We start from the raw sequence: 23,773 nt of genomic DNA on the forward strand, positions 1-23,773 counted from the left end.
AGATGGAACCAACTCTGTTGATACTTCCATTACTGAGTATATTTACAGACATATATTTCTATCTTATACCACTTTTTTTTATTTCTTTTTTCATTTCTTTTTTTGATTGAATTATTTAACTTTTATACATAACATTGCTAATTGTACAGTACATCAAATTAGATCTACAAATTTGTTTATTTATTCATTTTTTTCCACTTGTTTATTTATCTTATTGTTAATTACATTGTTATTAAAAATATTGATTTACTTCCTTTTTAATATATTTAAATATTTTTCACAAAAATTTATATTTATTTTTTTGCCTAAATATGTATCAATTTATTTTTATTAAATTAATCATTTTGATTTTTCATTTTGAATTTAATTTTCAATTTTTTTTTTTTATTAGTATTCATGTTTTTATATTAACAGATACAAGTTATATATAACAAGTTATTTAAAAATCATCATTGAGACTTAATTTAGGCTATTATATATATTTTATATATTCTATATATTCTATACATGTTTATTGTTATGTTATTATTTTTATTATTTATGTATTATTTTTGAAGATCATTATAATTAATCAATACATAGAATCTTTTGAATATAAATAGGCAAAATTTAATAATTGAAGTTAAGAATAAAATTATTCCAATAATTTAATTTTTCAATAATTATTTTATTATTCATAAAATATTGAATAACTTCAAATAATTAAATAGTCGAATGAAAAGCTATAAAGGAAATATAAAGGAAAAACTATAATAGTTATAAATAAATGTTATTTAAGTATTTTAATGAATAATTATTTAAAGTAACTTTGTTCGAAATTTTTAACTAATTATTTTTTTTTTAACAGATCAATGCCGAACTCTATCAAAAAGTTTCGAAAAACAATTTATTGAAAATTGTGTCCTAATTAGTATAAAAAAATTTTTTTCGTTAGAATTGAATATTTAATAAAATAAAAGTTTAGAAATCTAGTTTTTTTTATCAATTCAATTTTATTTTTCCATTGAATTATTGTTCTTTTTATTTTGTCGAACATTTTATTTTATTGATCTAAATAAATTAAAAGCAAATTTAAAAAAGAACGATAAAATTCAGTATTATATATAGTCCGAATATTCTCAATCGAAGTGAAATTTGAAACATGTTTTAAATTTTTGAATTGCTTTCAGAATACAGAAAAATTCAATTTTATATGAAAATTGAAGTTTTTAACTCTTTAAAATGAATTCAAATTGACTATTATGATATACAATATTTCTTTCCGAAGTTTCCGAAAATTCTTTCAAAATTCTTGCGGAATAAAAAAATAAAATATAAAATAATCTTTGAATGATTAAATTTACAATGACTGAAATAATAAATAAATATTAGATTGATTTCGCTATCATTTTAACTTATTTTTGATTATTTAATTTGATTTATATTTTCTGAAACTTACTTTTATAAATCGCTTTTCATCATAGACCAAAATCATTAAGTTTGGATCCAGAGTTACGAAATGAAGACTATGTCTCTAAATAATTCAATTTCTCTCTTTAATGAATTTCCGCATGAAAAGAATGACGTCCATATTATCGAGAGATACTACTAGATTAAGCAGAGACACAATGCGACGCTTGTTTTTGGTAGAAATCACGTGATGTATTTCTGTTTAATATAGCAGTGATATTGATAATAATATGATATTATGTATTTGAAAATTCGTATAGAAATTCGCTGTGGAAGAGAATTCATTTTTACTACATGAATCCAAATATTATAATATTGCTCGAAATTATATTAAATTATATTAACGTTTATATAGGCATAATTCATATACATATAGGATAAAAAATTAAATATTTTACAAATTAATAAATTGAATAAATTGAAATAATTGAAGTTACAATTTTATATTTTGTTTCCACCATTCTCTTCAAAATTCAATTCATATTTTAATTTTATTTTATCTATATTTTTATTCCAATAAAAAATTATAAGTAGAAGTCTTTTATTATTTTTTAAATATTCTAAATATTAACTTGATTAAAAATCCTTGATTCCTTGAACGTAATCCCTATTTCTTCATTATGTCAAATCTGCCATATAGATATAATCCCATCAAAGATATATATTCAAAGCAGGATTTGAAGTACTGATTTCAATGGATATTGATAACATGACATGAGTGAGAGAAACAATTGCTATGTAGCGTAGAACATGTTAAAGGAACAGCTTCGAGGAAATGTAACTGTCAATAGACGGAACTCTCCCTCAGTTGTGAAATCTGAGAGCTCTTGACTGGTTCGAACATTAGTACTTTCGCATATCTGATATCTTGTCGACTAACAATTACTGTACGGAATAGTTTCACTATATAGAATCCATTTCATCTTTGAATGAAGGACACAAAATGGAAATTAAATAAATTAAAAAGGAATACAATAAAAAGTTAAAAATATTTTTCAAATGTCTCATTCAAATTTATAGCTATTTTCTAATAAAAATTGTCATGAGAAAAAATAATTGATCACGAATTGCAAACAAATGTAAAAGTGAGGTTAAACTTTGTTTACCAATGATAACGATAGTGCAGAAACTATAAAAATATAATACTTATAAATATTAAATACTGTATAAGATGGGATATAGCAAAGTCATAAAATCAATTAAATCAATAAAGTAAAGAGATATTATACCAGAACTAATGATTTAAAAAATATATAATCATCATAAACTTCAGAAAATTGAAAAGAGAATATAATTCATAGTTATAAATATAATATGTCGCATTTGATATTAATTGATGTTGCTTCCTAATAGTTTAATTTATGACTTCATTGTCAAATTTGTTAATCTCATAGTTTTGCAAATATAACATTGCTATTCTCCTAGTAATTTAACATTTTAGATGTAGAAGAAAAAGAGGTTATGAAACGTTTTCGCTTCTCAGATAGCATAAAACAAATTTGTAAATAAATTTTCGTAAATAATAATTATCAATACATATTTCTAATAAAATCCTTTAATCGAATAATAAAGTTTTTAGCAGAATTATAAAATTTGATATATATAATTTGAAAGAAAAACTAAAAATATAAAACAAAAATATTTAATTTTTAATTAATTTTTCTATAAGAATTAAAGATTCTTGAAATTTCCAATAAAACATTAATTAAAAGAGAATTGATTAGCTTATAATACCTAATATAACACGTTATTTTCATTTGTTATTAAAAAAAAGCATTACTATCTGATGGAAAACCAGTGTTTGTTGTTAAGCTAGTCGAAACTAGACAACTCTGCTCAACATAGATGGTTGTATTGTAGCGTACAAAAGAACAGCCAAATTTTTCTCTCCAATACTTCTTTTTTACTTTGGCAAACGGCGATCATTTTTGTTTCATGAAACCGTGATGGAAACACACGAATGCTTTTTTTCTCTCATTGCTTTGTCGACAATACGAGTGAACGCTTCTCAATCGTGTATGGTTATTAAACATTTTTCACTGTTGATACTTTCTATATTAGACCTAAATCCTCGGCTTTGACAAATTACAGTATGCTATGCTCCTAAAACTTATTATTTTTTATTGAATTCTCTTCTTTTGATTTTAAAGTTTTTCTTTCAATTATCATCTTATACGTTTTCAATTTACGGAATAACATTCAACTAAAGTTAAAAAAAAAGAAATAAAAGAAATAAAAAATTATGAAAAATCCTTTGATTGTTATGAGATGTTTTTCGTTTATTTGATCTAAAGACAATTGCATAGAAAGGAATCGAAAAAAGATCGCATTGGCTGTAGAGGTTAACGTTCTCTGCATTCATCTGCGCGCGACACTTCTGTTCAAGTCACGTGTGACTCTGACAGTTCACACAATAATCGTTTTATACGCACTGTAATATAAATGAATTGAATGAAATATTCAACGTGCATCGCAAATTGTACTTTCTTTTTTCGTTTGATTTTTCATTTACAACATTTATTAAAATGTACGAAAAGAAATAATAATAAATTTCTTGGTAAGAAATCGGAATCATTTATTTTCAATATATATTTAATATCTCTAGACGAATTTAGGTTATGTTGTAAAACAAGTCAAAGTTTAATTATGTTATATTATCAAAAAAATCCCAGCTATTGTTACGCTTTATCTTTTCTTTTTTATAGAAAAATGCGATATTTATATATTTGTCATTGCATTCTTCTAATATATCTTGCAATTAAACTCTAACTTCGTAATTTCAAGTATTGACCATTTTTAAAGATTTGAATTATTAAATTCTAATAAAAATTCTTTCTGGCTATAATAAGTGTTTGCATAGTCATATTTCACTAAATATGATATAATACGATGTAAATATTTTCTTCTTTGTTTAAATAATAATATCACTTTTCATATTTACATAATATCTTTTACGAATTATTTTATTATTATTGATATTTATTATTAATTTTATATTATTGATTTTGTTATTTAAATTATTTTTAAGTTATTATTTGTTGCTATTATTATTAAATAATTAATGAAAAAATAAAATTTACTAATTTTTTATATTTCCTTATTATTATTTATATTATTTGGTAAAATTTTTATAATTCATAATTATCTCTTATATTTCATTTTCTTTATTTCATAATATATATTTTACAATACATTTTATAACATATATTTTAAATTTTATATGTTTAAATTACAACATATCGTATCATATCATTTATATTATATGTTTAATGAAATATAACTGTTTTAACAATAAATATAGATATTGCCAATTTTTTTATTATTTATTTATTATCAATAAATGAATCTACAACTTTTTTGTTCAATTGTTTAATTACAATTAAAAGTATGAATACTTTTTACATTGATTTGTTTTATACATACATGTTTTTTACATTGTTTTATATTACTTTTTGTCTTGTAATATGTAGCTATAATTTTATTATTCATTAGTTTAGTTTTTATTATTATTCATATTATTATTGTATATTATATTATAATTGTTATATTATAATTATTCACATTATTATCATTATTTTATATATATATTCATTACATTATTTTAATCTGTTTTGATTATTGAATATTATGGAATCTTTTATAAACATAAAGAGAAATTCATAATTAATAACAATTATAAAATTTAGATTTTTTTAACAAATGAAAGCAAAAATTTAAGTAAGAAAATTTTTTAAATTTATTAAATCTATTTTCATTTCTTTTCTTCCAAATTTATTTCATTGATTCTTGATTGATTTTTCAAATATATAATTTTATAACAAATTCTATTATCATTGTTATAAATTTATCTATCATATGTTAATAAATTATAATAATTTTTTAAAAATTATACAAATAATTTTTATTTAAAAGAAATTTCAATTTATGCAATATATTAAAGTATAAATTTATAAATTAAACAAAAAAGTTAACAAAAAATATATTTATAACTTTATATTTAACAATTTATAATTAAATTACCGCAAATAATCCATGACAAAGTAATAGATGTGTTGCCTTCGTTGATATTCGACTGTCTGTCATATTGTCGAAAAATAAATCAGGCTAAGCCAGCCTGTCAACACAGTTGTGCATAAATTATCATGAATAGCAGATGTTAATGACAAACAGAGGCGAAGGGTAGGCTATGTTTCATGTTTAAACGTTCAATTGCCGTGGCACGCGAAAAACCAAGCCGGATAACAGAGGTGCAAACGATTATGGTCGTGACGAAAACCTCGATGGATGGAAAACATTTGTTTAAAAGCGTGAACAACGATATCACATGGAAAAGTCTGGGAAAATTTAGCGAATGGGGATAAGTAGGGAAATTATGTAGCACACTGTATTTTGAAAGCGTCATTTGGGATTTAATAGTTAATTGTATGGATCATATTACCGGTATTAGCCTTTGTAAGTAAATATTATATTAAATAGAATAATTTCATGAACAGATTATATCGTTAATAAAAATTGGTTTAATTTTAAGTTTCTGGGATAAAATAATTTGAAAATAAATTTTAATGAGATTACTCTTTATGATCTTTTCGACTTATGATCTATTTTCTTATTTAGATTTTTTTCTTTCTATTTAAATAAACGGAACTATATGTTATTAAAATATTAAAATAAAAAAATATTATTTCAAATAATAATAAATGTTTAATTTTGTAACTTCTAATTTTGACAATATTATTCAGTTCTTTCTTTCTTTTTTTTAGCTTCATTTCATTGCAAAGTATATACAACATTCATTATATATTTCAATATTTCAAGAAAACTAGAAAAATATCATATTTTTATTTATTTTTTCATCAAAATTAAAAAAAATTAGACAATTATTCAATTACATATAAACGTGCAAATCTATATTTCAATGCTTTTAAAACAGTCAATATGTTTTCAAAAACGCATCATCGACAGCAAAAGACACATTGGAAATCGGAGAAACCAATCGTACGGAAGCAAAGAAACGAAAGAGACAAAGATGGCGTTCGTGCGGATCGTAATTACAGTGTCAGAGGAAAGCTTAAGGCTCTTTTTACGTTGGCGACAAATCTTATGGAGGGTTTACGGTTCGTTGTAGATCTTCAATCCGGTTCATTAGAAGTGTCTTGATGTAATGACCGAACGTTGAGCCGACAGAATAGTCTTCTCGTCGTTTCTTGTGAATTAATATCTTTTTGAATACGGGAAAAGAAATTTATATCATATCTTTACAGTTTATATTATTATGGTGGGTAAAGAAGAAAATCTCTGTCGTTTTTATTTTTTTTACTTTTTTCTATGTTTTCTTAATTCTTTTTTTTCTTTTTCGCTTTTTTCTTCGCGACAAATAATTTTTAATTTGAATGAGATTCAAATTGTTGTTTTCATACGATGAAAATAGTTTTAAGGATATTTAGCTAATTTAAGGTTAGATTGGAAGATTTTTAATTAATTAGTTGAATATGCTGTTGAATACTAAATTATTAGTTTAAAAATTGTAAAATTTCAAAAAGAAATTTATTTACGTGATTTTTAAGTATGAATTTGTATAAAATTAATTGAATTATTAGTAATTTGTGGCTTGCGAAGTTTAGAATATTACAGATCATAATAATCCTAGTGACTTGTGACAGATCATAGCGAATATATACGTTTTATTGCAAAGTGAATATGTATATTAAATAATATTATTGTTTATTGAATAATATTATTATTATACTTCTATTGATTGCTCTTTATTTACTAATAATAATAATATTATTACGTTATTATTATTTATACTGTTAACATCATAGAATTAACGATGTTAATTATCGATATTCAACGACAGATAATTATAAACAATAATATCAATTACTTGCAAAATAATGTTTTGTGCAAAAAAATAAATTATTATAAAATTTTGAAATTTTTCAAGAATATAATATTGTAAAATAAAAATTATATATATTCGATTATATATTCGATTCTGCCATAAAAGTTATAAATAGTAATTATAATCCATTGTATATTATCTTATGAACATAAATAATCTTACTGTCGCTTTGAGCTGTTATGATGTGTTGATATGCAAATAAATAAACATTCTTAGCTTTTTATATATTCTCTCTCTCTTTCTCTCTCTCTAGAAATTTCGTCTTGTGATTAAACCGAGTTTCGGCGTGATAATGTTTTCTTCCATTAGAAATTTATATATATATTCACAATATCTTCCATATATAAAATTGTTTGTAAATCTAGTTCCATTTTAGTTATTGGAACAACGAAATAGAGTTCAATAGAAAGCTTATGCCCTAAGGATTATAATTGTTGTAGCATGATGGTTTGCCACAAATTCATAATTTTCGAGATATTAATAAAAATTTAATTACTATTATTACATTGAATTTTGCTTATATGTACGTATGTATCGGTAATGCAATTTTCATTTATCTATCGTTTCTATAAATACATTGTAGTAGCGGTTTACTTAAACTATATAATGAGCGTACTAATATCATCGATAATTTTATTATTGATTAGCGTTGACGAAAATAAAATAATACTTGAAAGATCGAAATTACAATAAATGAAATAAATGATGATCAAAATTATAGATAATAAAAAATTCAGTCTATTCATTTAACTTCGATCATTGTAATTTCGATTGCTCAAAGATTGTTTTATAAATCCAAAATTGCATACTTAATTGTTATAAATTTTTACACATGTATTTCTAGAAATAATAGATAAACAATGATTACTTATATATGGGCAAAATTCAACGTAATAATAGTAAAAATTTTTATTAATATTACTTGGAAATTATGAATTTCGAATCATTAGAATTTCTTATCCCTTGTAATTCCCAAGATATAAATTTTTGATCGAGCTATCGCACAAATCTCTCATAAAGTCACTAAAGCCGCAAATCGTTTACTTAGACTATCATCTCAATAAGCTTCTCGTTTTATAAAAATTAGGATAAAGTTCCAAAGGAATAGCCCCGATGGTCGATCAATACGAAATTTGGAAGGAATAATGAAGACGGGATCAGATCCAAAATATATATAAAAATTTAACTTCCTCTATTTATTAGTTTTCGAAATATTAATAAAAAAAAGTATATATATTGAATTCTATATTATTAATTCGTAAATAACAATCTTCGAAAAAAGATACATGATTCGTTTATATTTTCTTCGTCGAGATATGTTTGAATGCATGGATGGGTAGGGGAAGGGCGGAGCATTGCATCCCCACTTCGAAGAAATCTCAACAACAAATCCTTTTTCCATTAAGCAGTGAGCGTATCGGCTATGCCTGCAGATTGTCTCACAGATATAAGCAGAATTCAACATATAATACCGAAAGTTTTTTTTTTTTTTTTTTTTTTATTTATTAATATCCTGAAAACTAATAAATATCTGAAGCTGAATTTGACATTTAAAATCCATCTCTCTCTTTCGACTCTCTAAATTTGATTTTAATCAGTCAATTGAAACTATAGAAAAAAATTACACAGATTTATTTGCTCGAAATATCGAACAAACAACTTCAGGAAATACGTATAAAGGATATAACATAGTAATGGAAAGATAAGTATTAAACTTATGAGAGGAGAAGAGAGAAAAGTGAGAAAAGAATATGGAATCGTATATTCTGGATGAAATTTATAGTTATCTTGATAACATTTACTTACGGATTTTCAAATATATCTTTCACAAAATCGATTCACTTGCTGTTTAAATGTCATATAATATATATATGTACACATATATTACAATGCAATTTCTTATATAAGTTATATTAAAAGTGTTACTCCTCTCTGATTTCATACTTTACCTTTGTCGTCCATCTCATTTTTCTCATCTTATGATAGACGTTCAGAGTACCTCTATGCATAATTTATAACGAATGAAACGTTTTTTTTTTACGAAGTAAAATGTATCTATTTCTTTTTTATTCGTTGAAAATCTCTTTCCAAGATTTTCTTTTGTAAATAATTCTGATCCTTTTCTGGAATAGTTCTCTAATCTTTTATAGAAATTATTTATAGATATTTGAGATTGAATAATCAATCGATCTAACTATGTTCATTTCAAAATAACAGATACGTTGTCAGCAAGAGTTTAAAATTATTTTATGTTTCTTACAAAAAAGGAAAGAAACTAGATTTGATCTTATTTTATCTCACCTCAAATTTCTTTGATAAAGAATAATTCGCAAAAGCATAAGAAAATATATTTTAAAGAACTTCTTCTCGAGTTCATTTGCATGAAACGCAGCTAATTGCAGAATAACATCGACTATGAGTTTCTCTTATTCTCTATGGAAATTAGTTTGCAGGTTGCTCGATATCTGTTCTCGAGTTTTAATATTTTCCAAAAAGAAAGTTGTCTAAAATATTACTAAAATATTTAAGAAATCAACTTGTTTTGGCTTCTTAAATATTCCTTATAAACTAAAGAATATATTATAGACTATTTATAGTAAAGAGATGTTAATTGGAAATATTATTGGGTAATAATATTTGTATGTATTATGCACTAGCAAGAAAAGAACAATTAAATTAACAAGGAGAATAAAAAAGTAAAAATAATTTGTAGTAATAATTATATGAAATTTTGATGTTTGAATCAAGTTTTAAATTACATAATTATATACAAAATATATAATTATTTAGTAATAGATATTTACAATTTGTATATTAGTTTCTTTATATATTAAATCTGAATTATTTTTCAAACACTTGTCAGAAACTATCCTCAAGCTTCTAGCTTGTGCTTCGATATACGAGCTGATGTCGGATGTGACACCTGTTATGATAATATTGTCCTTGTTACGTGAAACTTGTTTTGAGGAAATTTTATGATTAGAGACATGGACATGATTAAAACAGAGCTTTTAATTTCATGAGAATGAAGACAAGGAAAAATAGTAAGCATATTAATTGAAATTAATTATAACAATTTGGTTTTTAATATTCTTTTAGATTATTTTCTTGTATATTAATATTGTTCATATGTGAACAATATTTATATTTCTTTTTTTTAATTTTTTTTTTTGAAAATATTAAATTTAGTTTCCAGGAAATATTTAAACTTTTGATTGAACACAGTTGATAAAGATATACATTATATAATTCATTTAGTTTAGGTGAATTTTATATATAAAATAATTTCAAAGATATTTTCAGACAGTTATTTAATTTATTTTAATGAAACAATTAAATCATCATTTTTTCCTAAATGAATAAAAATCATGAATGGTTTATGTTGTTTATTTACTGAATTTGCGGTGCAATTTAAAATCTCTTGTTTATAATGAGCACTTTCGGTTCTAATGGACAAACTTACAGAATTGAATTGTCGAAACGGGAAAAATGACATGAATTAATTTGACATTGTTGTATATGGATGTTTAATATATTTATTCATTTATTCTAAATATCGCACGCATATATACACAGTATTATAATAAAATTATCTTTCAAAATAAAAGCAATAATTTTTTAAATTCTTATTTTATTTATTAAAGTTTATTTCGTTAAAAATAATCTACATTAATAAATATATTTATATAAAAGATCAATAAAGTAGCTAGAATATATAAATATTGAAAATATTTAAATAGTCTAACAATTAAGTTATTCTAACCTTCAAATATTTAAATAGTCTAATAAAGATATTCTAACCTTTAAATTTTCATTAAATTTTCACGATTCATGTTTAAAGCGTTAACTTATATATTTCATTTACACTGAATATCTGCTATTTTTTTTTTTTTTACATTATTTTTTGAAATTCATTTAAATGAAATTTTAAACTAAATCTCACCATGAGAATCAAGCTATTCTTCATCGTATAACCTTTCAGCATCTGTTTATTTATTCATTTAATTTTTCCTCTGATTTATATGTGTACATAAGAATTGTTTAATTTCAAAACAGAATATTCGTGTTCATACTAGTTTATGAGCAATGGAACGAAATAAAATGTTCGTACAAAATTTTACTTAAAAATATTTCATGAATTTTCACGAAAGACACGGATTGTATTCATGATGATTTATATACGATATATCGAAATAGATGTCGACCCATCCGCCATATTGGAATCGAAATGTTACGAGTTGAGCGAGAATCGCGTTTTATATCGATTTCGTTGTTTTCCAAACGCTATGGCTGTGTCTCGTTCGTTATCCAAACGCATAAATTCACCAAAACTTGATACAAAACGCACTCGAAATCGATAAAACGACCATATAACTCCCTTTGTAACGCTAATTTGTTTCGATAAATTAATAATAAGTTCGGTTCCATTGTTCACTCATGAGTAATTATACGAAACGCAAAACTCAATTGAAAATTTATATTCAGGTAGAGAAATAAATTTTATTATTAAATATATAAAAGTATTCACGAATCTTAATAAGCATCAATTGATACATGTTTAAAATGTTTCTTTTTTAGTTAATTATATAAAGTATAAAGTTGGTTTTCTAAATTTGAAAAGAAACAAAATTAAAAATATATAACATTCTTTTAAAATATACAAAAATATACAATCTCTAGTATTTTCTTATATTATTCTTTTTTTTTATTTTAAAAAAAAATTGAAATTTAATTTGTACGAAATATTATATTATGAGGTTAAATAAAGGAATATGAATATTTACGTAATTAATTATAAATTATAGATATGAGTGAACGTACGTAATGAAAGATATGAATAAACGTGCCAATAAACGTTTTGATGTGCCACTATAAATCGTAATCGAAACGTTTGTATGATCGTTGCGGGAAGTTTATGCTAATGAGGCTGCTACCTCGTTAACAATTTCATTTAAATTCCGGAGACGCGATATATCTGTACATATACATGTAACCTATACTCTAACCTCTAAAACTACAATTTTGTTCATTTTGTTCTTCTCCATTATAAAAACACAAGTGAAAATAAAACTTGCTCGATAATTTGTTTAAACTCAAATTACTTATCACATATCTAAATGGATTATTTTGCTTCTATAGAAAAAAAAAACATAACCTCTACAAGATAAAGTTTATCTTTGAAATAATTTTTATCGTCACTTCTTCTACGACTCGTGTCAAAATTTAATTTGTTTTTTTTTATGTCAGCTAAATTGGAAAATTATTAATACAAAAATTCTATGTTCTAAAATTTTTGTTTGTTAAACCTTAATTTCGATAAATTGAAACTTGTGTAATTCGAAAATTTTGATTGTTCTCTTGAGATTCGAATTATATTGATTTAATCGTAGTATTTAATTATTGTAATATCTCGATAATGGCCAAACAAGGTCATGGACGATAGATTTCCAAGAATTTAACGATATTATCTATCTTCCTTTATCGTTTCCTTTACTTTATCGAAGATAAGAGTTAGATATAATTAATAGGAGTGATACGGAATGAATAGAATATAATAAACAATGCACAAGTACAACAGCAATATTAATTATCATTTTTGACACAATTACTCAATTATTCCATTAAGACTATAATAATGTAAATAAAAAAAATGTTAACAAAAATTATACTTATTTGATAGAACACAATAATTAAATCACTAATTAATTAAATCATCTCGATTTGGATCACAGTTGCGGATTATATAATTAGGATTTCCAGTTCGTAATTTATACGTATATCTAAGTGGCAAATTTAAAGCTACGTCCGAATATTTCCGAGCTTTTAAAAGCACCAGCGTTAAAAATTTAACTTATAAATTTTTCACTTGCGGGCATTGAGCTTTTCAGAATTCGAGTTACAGAGAGGGAAAATAAATATACTTAATCCCGTAAATAATTTGATTTATATTTCGAATTACAAAGATTTTCACAGCGGGGGCTGAAATAGGAGAAATAAATAAAATTATCGAGTTTTTCGCGTTGTAGAGATTCAAGCGTGGTATTTTGAAAACGAGAAACGTGAAAAAGTAGCAAGAAATAAAATGAGAAGAAGGTAATCGTGCAGGTTATCAATGTTCAGAATGTAACTATTGGATCTTAGTGCGAAAACCAATATTACAGTATACACTGTACAGAAATGTATACATTTACTTTTTTTGCTCGTTTTTCTTTTTCTTTTTTTTTATTTATTTCACCCTACGAATATTTACCGCCATTCTCCGAACGAATTTTACGTTCTCCATCCACGTTCGTTCCTCTCTCTCTCTTTTTTTTTTTCACTTTTTTCTTTTTTTCTTCTTTTTTTTTTTCTTTCTTTTTTTTGGCTTGAGGAAACCCGGAGATTCCATTAACCACGGATAAGCGAATTCCGGACAATTCGGTTTCTCGACGAAATAAATTCGTTGGTGGGAGAAAACTGGAAAAAAGAAAGGGGATAGAAGGGAAGAAGGGAAATGAAGAGAGAGTAACACAGAGGGCGATTGATATAATTCATTCTCTTTTTGCATGCTTTTTCGCCTAACGAGATCCATCGGTAAAAATTCATTGAAATTACGAAAATCTACGTATTTCTATATATATATATATATACTTAATTCTTATATCATTTTGTACAACTGATATAAAATAATGCTAAATATTCCAATTCTCTACAGTAGATTTTTTTTCAGAATAAAAATCGTAATTGATTACTCGTTCTGACGTAAAGCATAAAATAATAACAATTATAAATAAATAAATATCTAATTATTTATATAAATAATAATATTTCGATAATATATTTATATAAAATTATAATTTTTAAAATTATCTATAATCGAATTCTCTTGCGATTAATTGTTAAAGTCTTTTTTCTCTATTTCTTTTATTTATTTCTTCTTTATATATGTATATGTCTGTTCGATTATAGGTGATCAACTACGATAGTCCTAGGGGCGGTGTATCGGTGATCACCGAGAAGGGGGAAGTTACAACGTCGTATCTTCTGGTGCAGCATGCCCAGCCTGCAGATAGCGGCCAATATACCTGCCATCCGAGTAACGCTAATACAAAGACTATCCTCGTACATGTACTTAATGGTATGTACATATATTTACGGAAAAAAAAAAAAAAAAAAAAATGGAAGTTTTAATATCCTTTGACAATCGCAATCACTTCGATCTCTATTCTCTTATTTTTTTCTCCTTTTTGCGATTTCAAATTATTATTAGTGATAAATTAATTTTTATTTTCGGTTTTTGCAAAAAAAAAAAAAGGTGATACATTTTTCCGGTTCAATAGATTATTTACTCCATTTGCAACGAATGACATACACACATCAAAGTTTTGTCAATATATTTTAATCATAATGAATACTGATATTTATCTATAAATTTTAATGTCATGTTTATATTTTTATTGAATTCTGTAATAACAAAAATAAAGTCTATATTAAAAAACAAAATTCAATAATATAAACTGATTGAAAAAAAAATTGCATACGAAATGTAAATATTGATTGTTGGTAGATTAATCAAATAACTATAAAATGATCGATTTCAATCTTAATAAATGTGGGGAATATTTTTGGAAATTACACGTTTAATAATGCTTTCAATAGATTATGTGATTATGACGTATATGTAAATCTCAATAACTTTCTCTTCTAGTATATTTTTTATAAAATTGAAATATTAATAAATTAAAATCACATTTTCATTAATTTACATTGTTCTATTGTTGATAAATTAAAAACTGATATCGTTATGAATTAATTTAAAAGGAAATAATTAATATAAACATAAATGTGATGTGTACATATAACAAACGATTGAATAATTGACAGTAAATAAATAAGTAATTAGTTTAATTGTAATAATTTTTCACACTGTTCTTCAAGATTTTGAGATTTTAATTGTTATTCTTTCATTCCAATTAAAATGTATTTCAGATCTTTTTATATATATAATAGATATAATGAAAGAAATATTGTATTTACATATAATTTATATATTTATATGATATAATTGGACGTTTTATAAGAATGAAAAGATCTCGAATCCAATAGAACTAACATACACGCATATTCGTGGTATAATTGAAAGAGGACAATAAAATTTTCCGAATATAATAAATTACGGTTTAAAAGTTGTGAAAATGAAAACGATCCGAATATTAAAAGTATAAAAAGTTCATTATAAATTAACGTTTAACTTATATAAAATACGGAAGCCTTTAAAATATTTCATACTCTTACTGAATCATGAAAGCTTTCAAGTAAATGGTTCTCTAATTGAAATTTTAATTGAAATGAATATGAGATTGAAAATGATTCACAGATATACTATTGAAATTTCTTATTTTTGAACTGATTTTATATTTTAGATTTCTTATCAGAATATTCATATAAATGTATGCATTTTTGTCTCTTCAAACATTTATTTATTCTGTGATTTATTACAGAATAATACTTGTAAAGATCTAACAAATCTATCTTTAAGTAACTTAAAATAACTTCAAATTTTTTTTTTAAATTTAAGAATTTAAATTTTTTTTTATAATTACAGAAAATATATAAAAGTTTTTAAATTAATTTTTATTTATGAAACGTTAAACATAGTATTGTATGTACATCTATGTTTATTTACTTTTTATTTTTTTATTCTTATTTTATAGAAAATATCATATATATGTATCTTTTCCAAAAATAATATTCACAAATATCCTTTGAATTGAAAAAAAATACAAAATAATTAGAAAATTTTATTATGAATTTCTAAATCTTTATTATAATGGAAAAATTTTCTAATCTTAATTATATTTTTCTTAGGATTACAATAATACAATTATAAAATATAATATTTAGAAGAAAATTTCAAATAATTATATAATATTAAAGAATTTTTTTCTGTTATTCTATTAAAATTTATCAGGAATGCATAAAATTTAGAAGTAAATGCTATCTGCAAGGATTCCTGTGCGTCATACGAATAGGTTAGAATCTAAAATCAATAGGTATTGTATTACTATACATATTTAGATATCATACTAGAGAATAGTCGACTGTAAGAGTAGCGTGGAGCACTTATCGGCAACCAGGTTAAACATCGATCGTCTAGGTTCACGAAAGAGACAGTGAACGATGCATTTTTCGTGAAATTCTGTTAGATTTCATTGTTTATTTGTCAATAACGCCATGAACAATATGTCAATATGTATTTGCGATATAAAAATGGATATCACAATCTATATTTTAAAATTATTTTTCTTTTTTTATATCACACTTCTTCCTTTTTTCAATACACAAATTGTTATATTTAACAATTATAATTTTTATTATTTATATTCATTACACAATAAAGTGTATCTGTGATAATTTTTCATCCTTATGAATTTTATGAAAACACAAAAAGTGTTTAATAATTTTTAAACGTGTATATGGAAAATGATATTTTGTACAATTATCTTATATATAATAAGTAACGATATATCATATATATAATCATTGATCTTCTAGTATCTTTGAAATATTTGCAAAAGATAGTTGCTACTACAATATTGAAGCACTCCGCTGAAATCGTCACACTTAATATTTATCCATTGAAAAAAAGAACCCTTGGGCGAGCGAAATGAGAACGATAGATATCAATCCAACAGTGCAAGATATTTTTTTTTTTTTTTTTTTTTTTTTTACTATAAATACACTATTTTAAGGTTATTCCATTTTTAATCTATCGACGATAAAAAGATTTTTTGCGAAGATTCGTAAAAGTTATCTTTTTTAAGTAGGAGATTAATAGGATGAAAATTCGTATGCATGATTTTTCAAACATCGAGGCAATATATTTTTTAATCTTTATTCATACGTTCAAAAAAATTGAATAAATTCAAAATTGTGTATCTCGGTTAAAAAGAAAATCTTACGATGATGAATCAAATTTAATTTCACGGAGGGAAGAATAATATTATGCGATTTAATTGACAAAAATATTGAGAAATATCGAAAACAAAAATTATTTTTTTTTAACTATCTCGCAATTATAACCAAAATATAATTAAAATTCGATACGAAAAGAATTTATATTTTTTTATATCTATATCTAAGTTTAATCTGATAGATAATTTTTATGATAGATTCAGCGTACAAAAATACATTCTTCTTAAATAACAAAATTTCATTGATAAATTTTATCTTGATAATTTTATCGCATCTATTTTTCATGTAAACAGAAAAATTTATGGACAAAAATATAAATTATGATTGATCTTCCTTTTACATTATTAAAAAAAGAAATAGAAACTATTATACATGAAAATTAGATGATCTGAAAAAATTCTGAAAATTATAAAGTGTTTTATAATTTTGTCACAAAGTGTATTTCAAGCTCACTCAAGATTAATTAGGATGGACCTAATCAGCAGGTTGACATTAATATTAATTAATAATTCGTTGTTTGAATTTCATATTGCTAATTATTGTGCACATATGTATTTTGCCATACTGTGAAATCTCGTATCAAAACATATCTCGAAATTAATCATCGTAGAGCTTTGCCTAATGCTTGTCCGTTCATATAATACGCTGTATAAAATAGATAAATACTTGAAATTGAAGTTAATACGATTGTAAAAGGAGGTTTCAATTCCTTATCTCGTCAGATTTCTGCCAATTTCTCTCTTCGTCCAAACATCTCTTCATGTAAACTTCGACACTTGACCGATTTTGCAACCACTCTCCCTATGTCGTGGAAACTGCTATAATACACCAAAAACTTTCAACACTGTTTGACACTTTGAAGGAGCGATGAAATTTTGTCTATATAAATGTTTTTCTAATCTGTATCAAACTAAATACAGTAATAACAGAAACTAAAAAGTTAGAAAATAGAAAATAAAATTCAAATGACATAGTTTCGATTGAATTATTTGATTAAATTGATTACTTTTAATAATAAGATATGAAATATTTTAAGAAAAGGAGAAATTTCCCGAGCAAGTATAGCTGCTGGTGAGCCATCTTAATTGAGTCATCTAGAAGTAAAAGGGTCAAGTCAAAAGAAACGGAAAATCGAGTTACCTCGATGTTACAGTTCTACTTGAAAATTGAATAACAAGCTTTAAGTATGAATTTCTCAAGATGAGATGAAATTGATTTACGCCACTTGCCATCCCCGACCAATCATTTTGAGTTATAACAGCCGACGTAGGAGGATAATTGAAGATACAGTAGGACAGTGGTACATTTTAAATTGTTGAAAAAAAAAAAAACCTTAGTTTCAATGGTTATTTCCTTCCTTTCTATTTTTCGAGAAAAGCGAAATAAGTATAAAAATAAGCTACACTTTCGGACAATGCAATTTCGCCCCTGAAGACTTTTCTCCTATGCCCATAAAAACAACAGGGTTATTTAGGTACTTCCACTTTATATAATATAACGTAACGTCGAGGAAACGAGACTAACTTTATCATCTAAAGCATTCTCCTTACCTTCTTATTGTCTTTGTTTTTTTTTTTTTTTTATTATTAAGATATTATGCATTACAATTTGGAAATCTTTCAAAAATAAAATTTTATATATAGTATTTTATTACAGTTATTCAGATTTTTAATAAAAATAAATTACGTAAAAAGATTTATAGACTTTGTCAATATATCTGTATTACTTATTATATACTTTAATTCAAAAAGATGATTAAAAAAGATTTCTCCTTCTTCTATTTCTTTTCTTTTTTTGTTTGGATAAATGAAATTTCATCTATCTATTATATAATATGTATATTTTCCTTTCCATTATGGAAGACATGAGAAATACAAATCGTTTTTTAACTGTGAAATCATCTTATTAAGATTTTAATCGTTTTAAGATTTTATTTAAGCTTCTCAATAGATGGCAACTTCTTCTTATGTGATTGCTTCAATGCATTCTACACAATTTTACATCGTAATTGATAACTGCATTCCTTCTTTGTGTTCAGTTTCTCAATTTCTCGTTCGAACTACTATCCATATTTGTCAATTTATTATATTCAAATATAATTATCTCTTTTTCAATGGAAGTAATCTTGATATGTATGGCGTATTTAATCAAGAAATTATATCGAGAAATATATTACCAAACATATTCGTCAATAATGGCGAATAGAAAAAAAAAAAATAAAGTTCGTGAAAAAGAGATTTCACAAGTTTTTCATTAATTGACCCGTTGATGAATCCTCGTTAAAAAACTACTCGATGGTTGTGTCGTAATCATGCTCCTAGTGTAAAAATCTGAACTCTCTGCTTTTTGAAACAAAAAAAAAAGAAAAAAATACCGCAAAAGGGACTGGAACAAGCAAAAAAAGAAATAGTAGTAGTAGTATTTCATAACACGATACAGCGTAGAAAGATTTGTCGTTTTTCACCGGGGCTTTGGCCACATCTATGGAACGAATGAATCCGATCGTTCTTGCCAGAAGATAACGGGCTTAGCAAAAAGCATTTGGTTGAGTGAGAAGAGTAATTAAAGAGATTTCTCAAAGTGTATGGGGCGTCAAGCTGAACTCGGCTATTGTTGCAGTCATCCCTTCTCTGTTGCAAAACCATACTGTCGGGGAGATAACCTTCAGGAAGTGGAATTACGGATTAGGGCAGGATATGTCTGACAAAGAAAGATAAACGTCTATCGGTGACCATGATGGTTTATCATAAAATCGATATGTATCCTCCTGTCTATAATCTCTGGCTTTTATCCGTTTAAAACAAGACTATCTATGGTATTAGTAATATCATCTTATTTTTCCAATTTTTGTCATATTCTTTGTCACGTAAATGTCGCATACATCATAGATAGCTCTTCATACAAGATCGTTTTCTAACCTAACCTCCAAACACATCCTTCGAAAAGAAATCCATTTGCATATGGTCCTTTATAAATTTTCCTTTTATTATTTATATTATTTATATCACTATTATAACACTATTATAACATATATTATAATTAAAATAATTAATTTATCTTATTCTATTATATTTTAATCTTTTTTTTTCCAATTTTCCAATTTTTGTCATATGATTCTTTATCACGTAAATGTCGCATACATCATATACGGCTCTTCATATAAGATCGTTTTCTAACCTAACCAAACACATCCTTCGGAAAGAAATCCATTTGCATGTGGTTCTTTATAAATTTTCCTTTTATTATTTATATTATTTATATCACTATTATAACAAATATTATAATTAAAATAATTAATTTATCTTATTTTATTATATTTTAATCTCTCTTTTTTTTTAAATAGTATTTTCATATTCTTTGTTATTTTTTAATTTTCTATTCATTAATTTTTTTATTTCTTATTTTTAAATTTGTTTATCTTATAATTTCTCAAATCTTAATGAGGTATCAAATAAAGACAAAAGATATAATAGCGATGAAGAATAGGAAAGCATCGTAGTGAGAGAAACAGCCCGACTTTCTTAAGTAAAACTCTTTGCACACTATAATAGCTATTGTGTCGCGTTAATGCGTCCACACTCGAAAAAATCAGAGAAACACTCAATGTTAGAATCACAAGGATACAGAAGAGGCTATCGTATAATAGTAAGAATTTCTCTGCTTAGATAGACTTTTCAAAATACGAAGATCACTTTTCTTTGAAAAGGATTATATGCTTTTTTCTTAAAAATGTGATTGGAAAATTTTTCAGATTTTTAGCACAAAAACTTATAAATATAGATTATAAATTGTATTGGAGATTGTTTTAAATTTTAAAACAACGATGTATATTAAAAGGAAAAAAATTGAAATTTGCTTTTTAAAAAAAAAAGATTTACATTTCTTTTCTGTATTTCTTGTGACAAAATCTATTTTTTTGGAATTATTTTTTTATTCGTATATTTTAGTTTGAACTTTTGAACCAATCCACAAGGAAAAGATATAGAAAAGATGAGAAACGATCAATCAAATCGAATTTCAAATTCATTAATTTATTAGAAACACTTAAACATTATATTAATCTTGCATTTATTTAAAATAATTGACAAATACGTAAAAAAAATATGAAATTACAAAAATATAAATATATAGAAGAAAGCTGCATAAAATTAAAAAATTTAAATATAGAAGATATATACATAAAATTTCGAAAATTTTAATACAAATTAGTTGAATATTTAATGTAGTTCTAAGTAAATATTCATAATTTTAAAAATTTTCAAATTAATATTTTATATTTTTTATATCCTCTTTTTTTAATATTATATTATTTCTTTATGAATCAAGTGTAGTAACATTTTTATTAAAATTATTAGTTTAAAACAAAAAATTTAAATTTTAAGTTTTTAAAAAACTTATTTAAATTCAAATTTGGAAAAAAATTAACGTAAAAATAATTTTTTTCTCTTTTTTATTATTATTTTTATTTTTATAAAAATCGAAATTTTTATCTATTAAATAATAATCACGAAAGAATATAATTATTAGTAATATTAATTTAAAAAAATGAAATCATTATTATGAATAGAATCTTTCAATTACATATAACTTTTCTTAATTTTTTTTTTTTTCGACTTTTTTCTTCATCATTTAACAAGATTAACATGACAAATATTTATTAGACCATACTTTTATATATATATATGTATATGTATATTTACCATATAATAGAGAAACAATTCCAATAAGACAACGGATGCTAGGACGGAATTCAATTTGAATTTTAATCATTGTTCGGCAGGGGAACATCCAGCAGCGATGCAACACGGTGGCCAACTGAGGTTAGCGAATCTGCCATTCGTAATGATTTCAACAACTTTGTTAGCCTTCTTGAATCATCGTTATTGAACCAGGTTTCGTCATGACATTACGAAATATTCATTACGAATATTCATCGGTAAGTTCTTTGAATCTCGAATGATTTGTTGTAGAAACGTTTAAAGAAGAAACTATTATAATGTTGTTTTACAAGAAATTTAATTTTGTACGAATATATATGTATATTGTAAGCAACATTTATTCATATTTTAATCAAATCTTTAAAATTCAGTTATTTGTAATTTAATCAAAACAAATTTAATCATGCGAATGAGAGAATTTGTGTGATTATTAATGATTATGTAAGAAAAAGAATTTTTTTTTTGTTTTTTCAATATTTTAAACACTTTTTCCTATTTTACAATCATTCTTTGAGATATTTGTATTTTTTTTTTTCAGATATTTGTAAACAGTTGCCATTTACCTTCTATTAATTGTACAATATTATTTAGAAATAATTTGCTCGGAATCGACTAGTTGCTTATCATGGATATATTATTTTGCTTGCTTTTGTTTTCGAGCAAGTTTTCGAGAGAAAACACAAGGAAAGACCAAAAAACTCGAAATATTGATAAATAATAAAATGATTAACCAAGCAATAATATTATTTTTTAAAAAAGATTCGATCCTTTAAAAATCCTTTTATATTTTATTTTCACATCCAAATTAAATGCTAAAAATAATTTTGAAATTTTAATGTCAATCAATTTTTATTAGATATTAACAGTAAATCTTAATATTAAATATAAATTGGCAAAAGTAAAAATTTATTGTCACATATATTATGTATACAATTTTTCATTTAATCATCGATATTAATCAATAAATTTTTGAAGAAGTAATGTACAAGATATTTTTCGAATAAAATTTTATTCTTATCTATATTAATACAATGAAAAAGAAAGAAATTAGGATTGAACAGTTGATCTAACGAAATCTAATCTTTTTAAAACTTTCTAACTCATATTAAATATCCTCCAAACTATTAACCTATTGGCTAATCATCGTTATACTTAAAATGTCGAAGGAATAAGAATTAATTAAGATATAAGATCATATCTTAAAAAATTTTTTGAATATGTTTAATATAAACGATTAAAAAATTTTGATTAAAGAACGATATTTAATTATGTTTTATTAAACATAATTAATAAAAGGAAATATATTTTAATAATATAATTTATGATTTCAGAGAAAAATAATACATCATTGATAGTTGCTTTCCAAAAATCAAGTAAATTCAGAAAATGGCTGCTATGAAGAGGAAGTAACAACCATCCTGAAAGTATACGATTCATACTAAAAAAAATATCGATAAACAATGGAATTGTAAAATGATCTTATTGGATCAAGAACATAAGGAAAAAAATATGCAGGAAAGGAAAAAAAAAAGTGAAGTTGGAATCGGACCATAATGCGACACAACGGATGCTGAATATATTATAAGAAAAGTAGTTTGTTGTAACAATAAAAAATAAGAATTAATGTATAGGATGTCTTAGAATTAAATATAATAAATATATTTTGTTTTGTTTAATTGAATGAAGATTAGAATTAAAAAACTATCAACATAATCTATATTTTTAGTTATATTTAAAGTTTTATTAAATA

General features: G+C 24.0%; 1 protein-coding gene across 2 annotated transcripts in view; it reads left to right on the forward strand.

The window, feature by feature from the left end:
• LOC409546 (lachesin) overlaps positions 1-22,241 on the forward strand; it is a 47,734-nt gene extending 25,493 nt beyond the window's left edge. For both annotated transcript variants that reach the window (XM_016917174.2, XM_026439404.1), the window contains 2 exons: positions 14,300-14,468; positions 22,086-22,241. In XM_016917174.2, coding sequence (XP_016772663.1) covers positions 14,300-14,468; positions 22,086-22,192 — 276 coding nt within the window. In that variant the 3' untranslated portion in view covers positions 22,193-22,241. The remainder of the gene's footprint in view (positions 1-14,299; positions 14,469-22,085) is intronic.
• Positions 22,242-23,773: the final 1,532 nt, after the last annotated feature.

The sequence above is a fragment of the Apis mellifera genome, linkage group LG1 (assembly GCF_003254395.2).
Source record: "Apis mellifera strain DH4 linkage group LG1, Amel_HAv3.1, whole genome shotgun sequence".
In the NCBI taxonomy this organism is placed as follows: domain Eukaryota; kingdom Metazoa; phylum Arthropoda; class Insecta; order Hymenoptera; family Apidae; genus Apis; species Apis mellifera.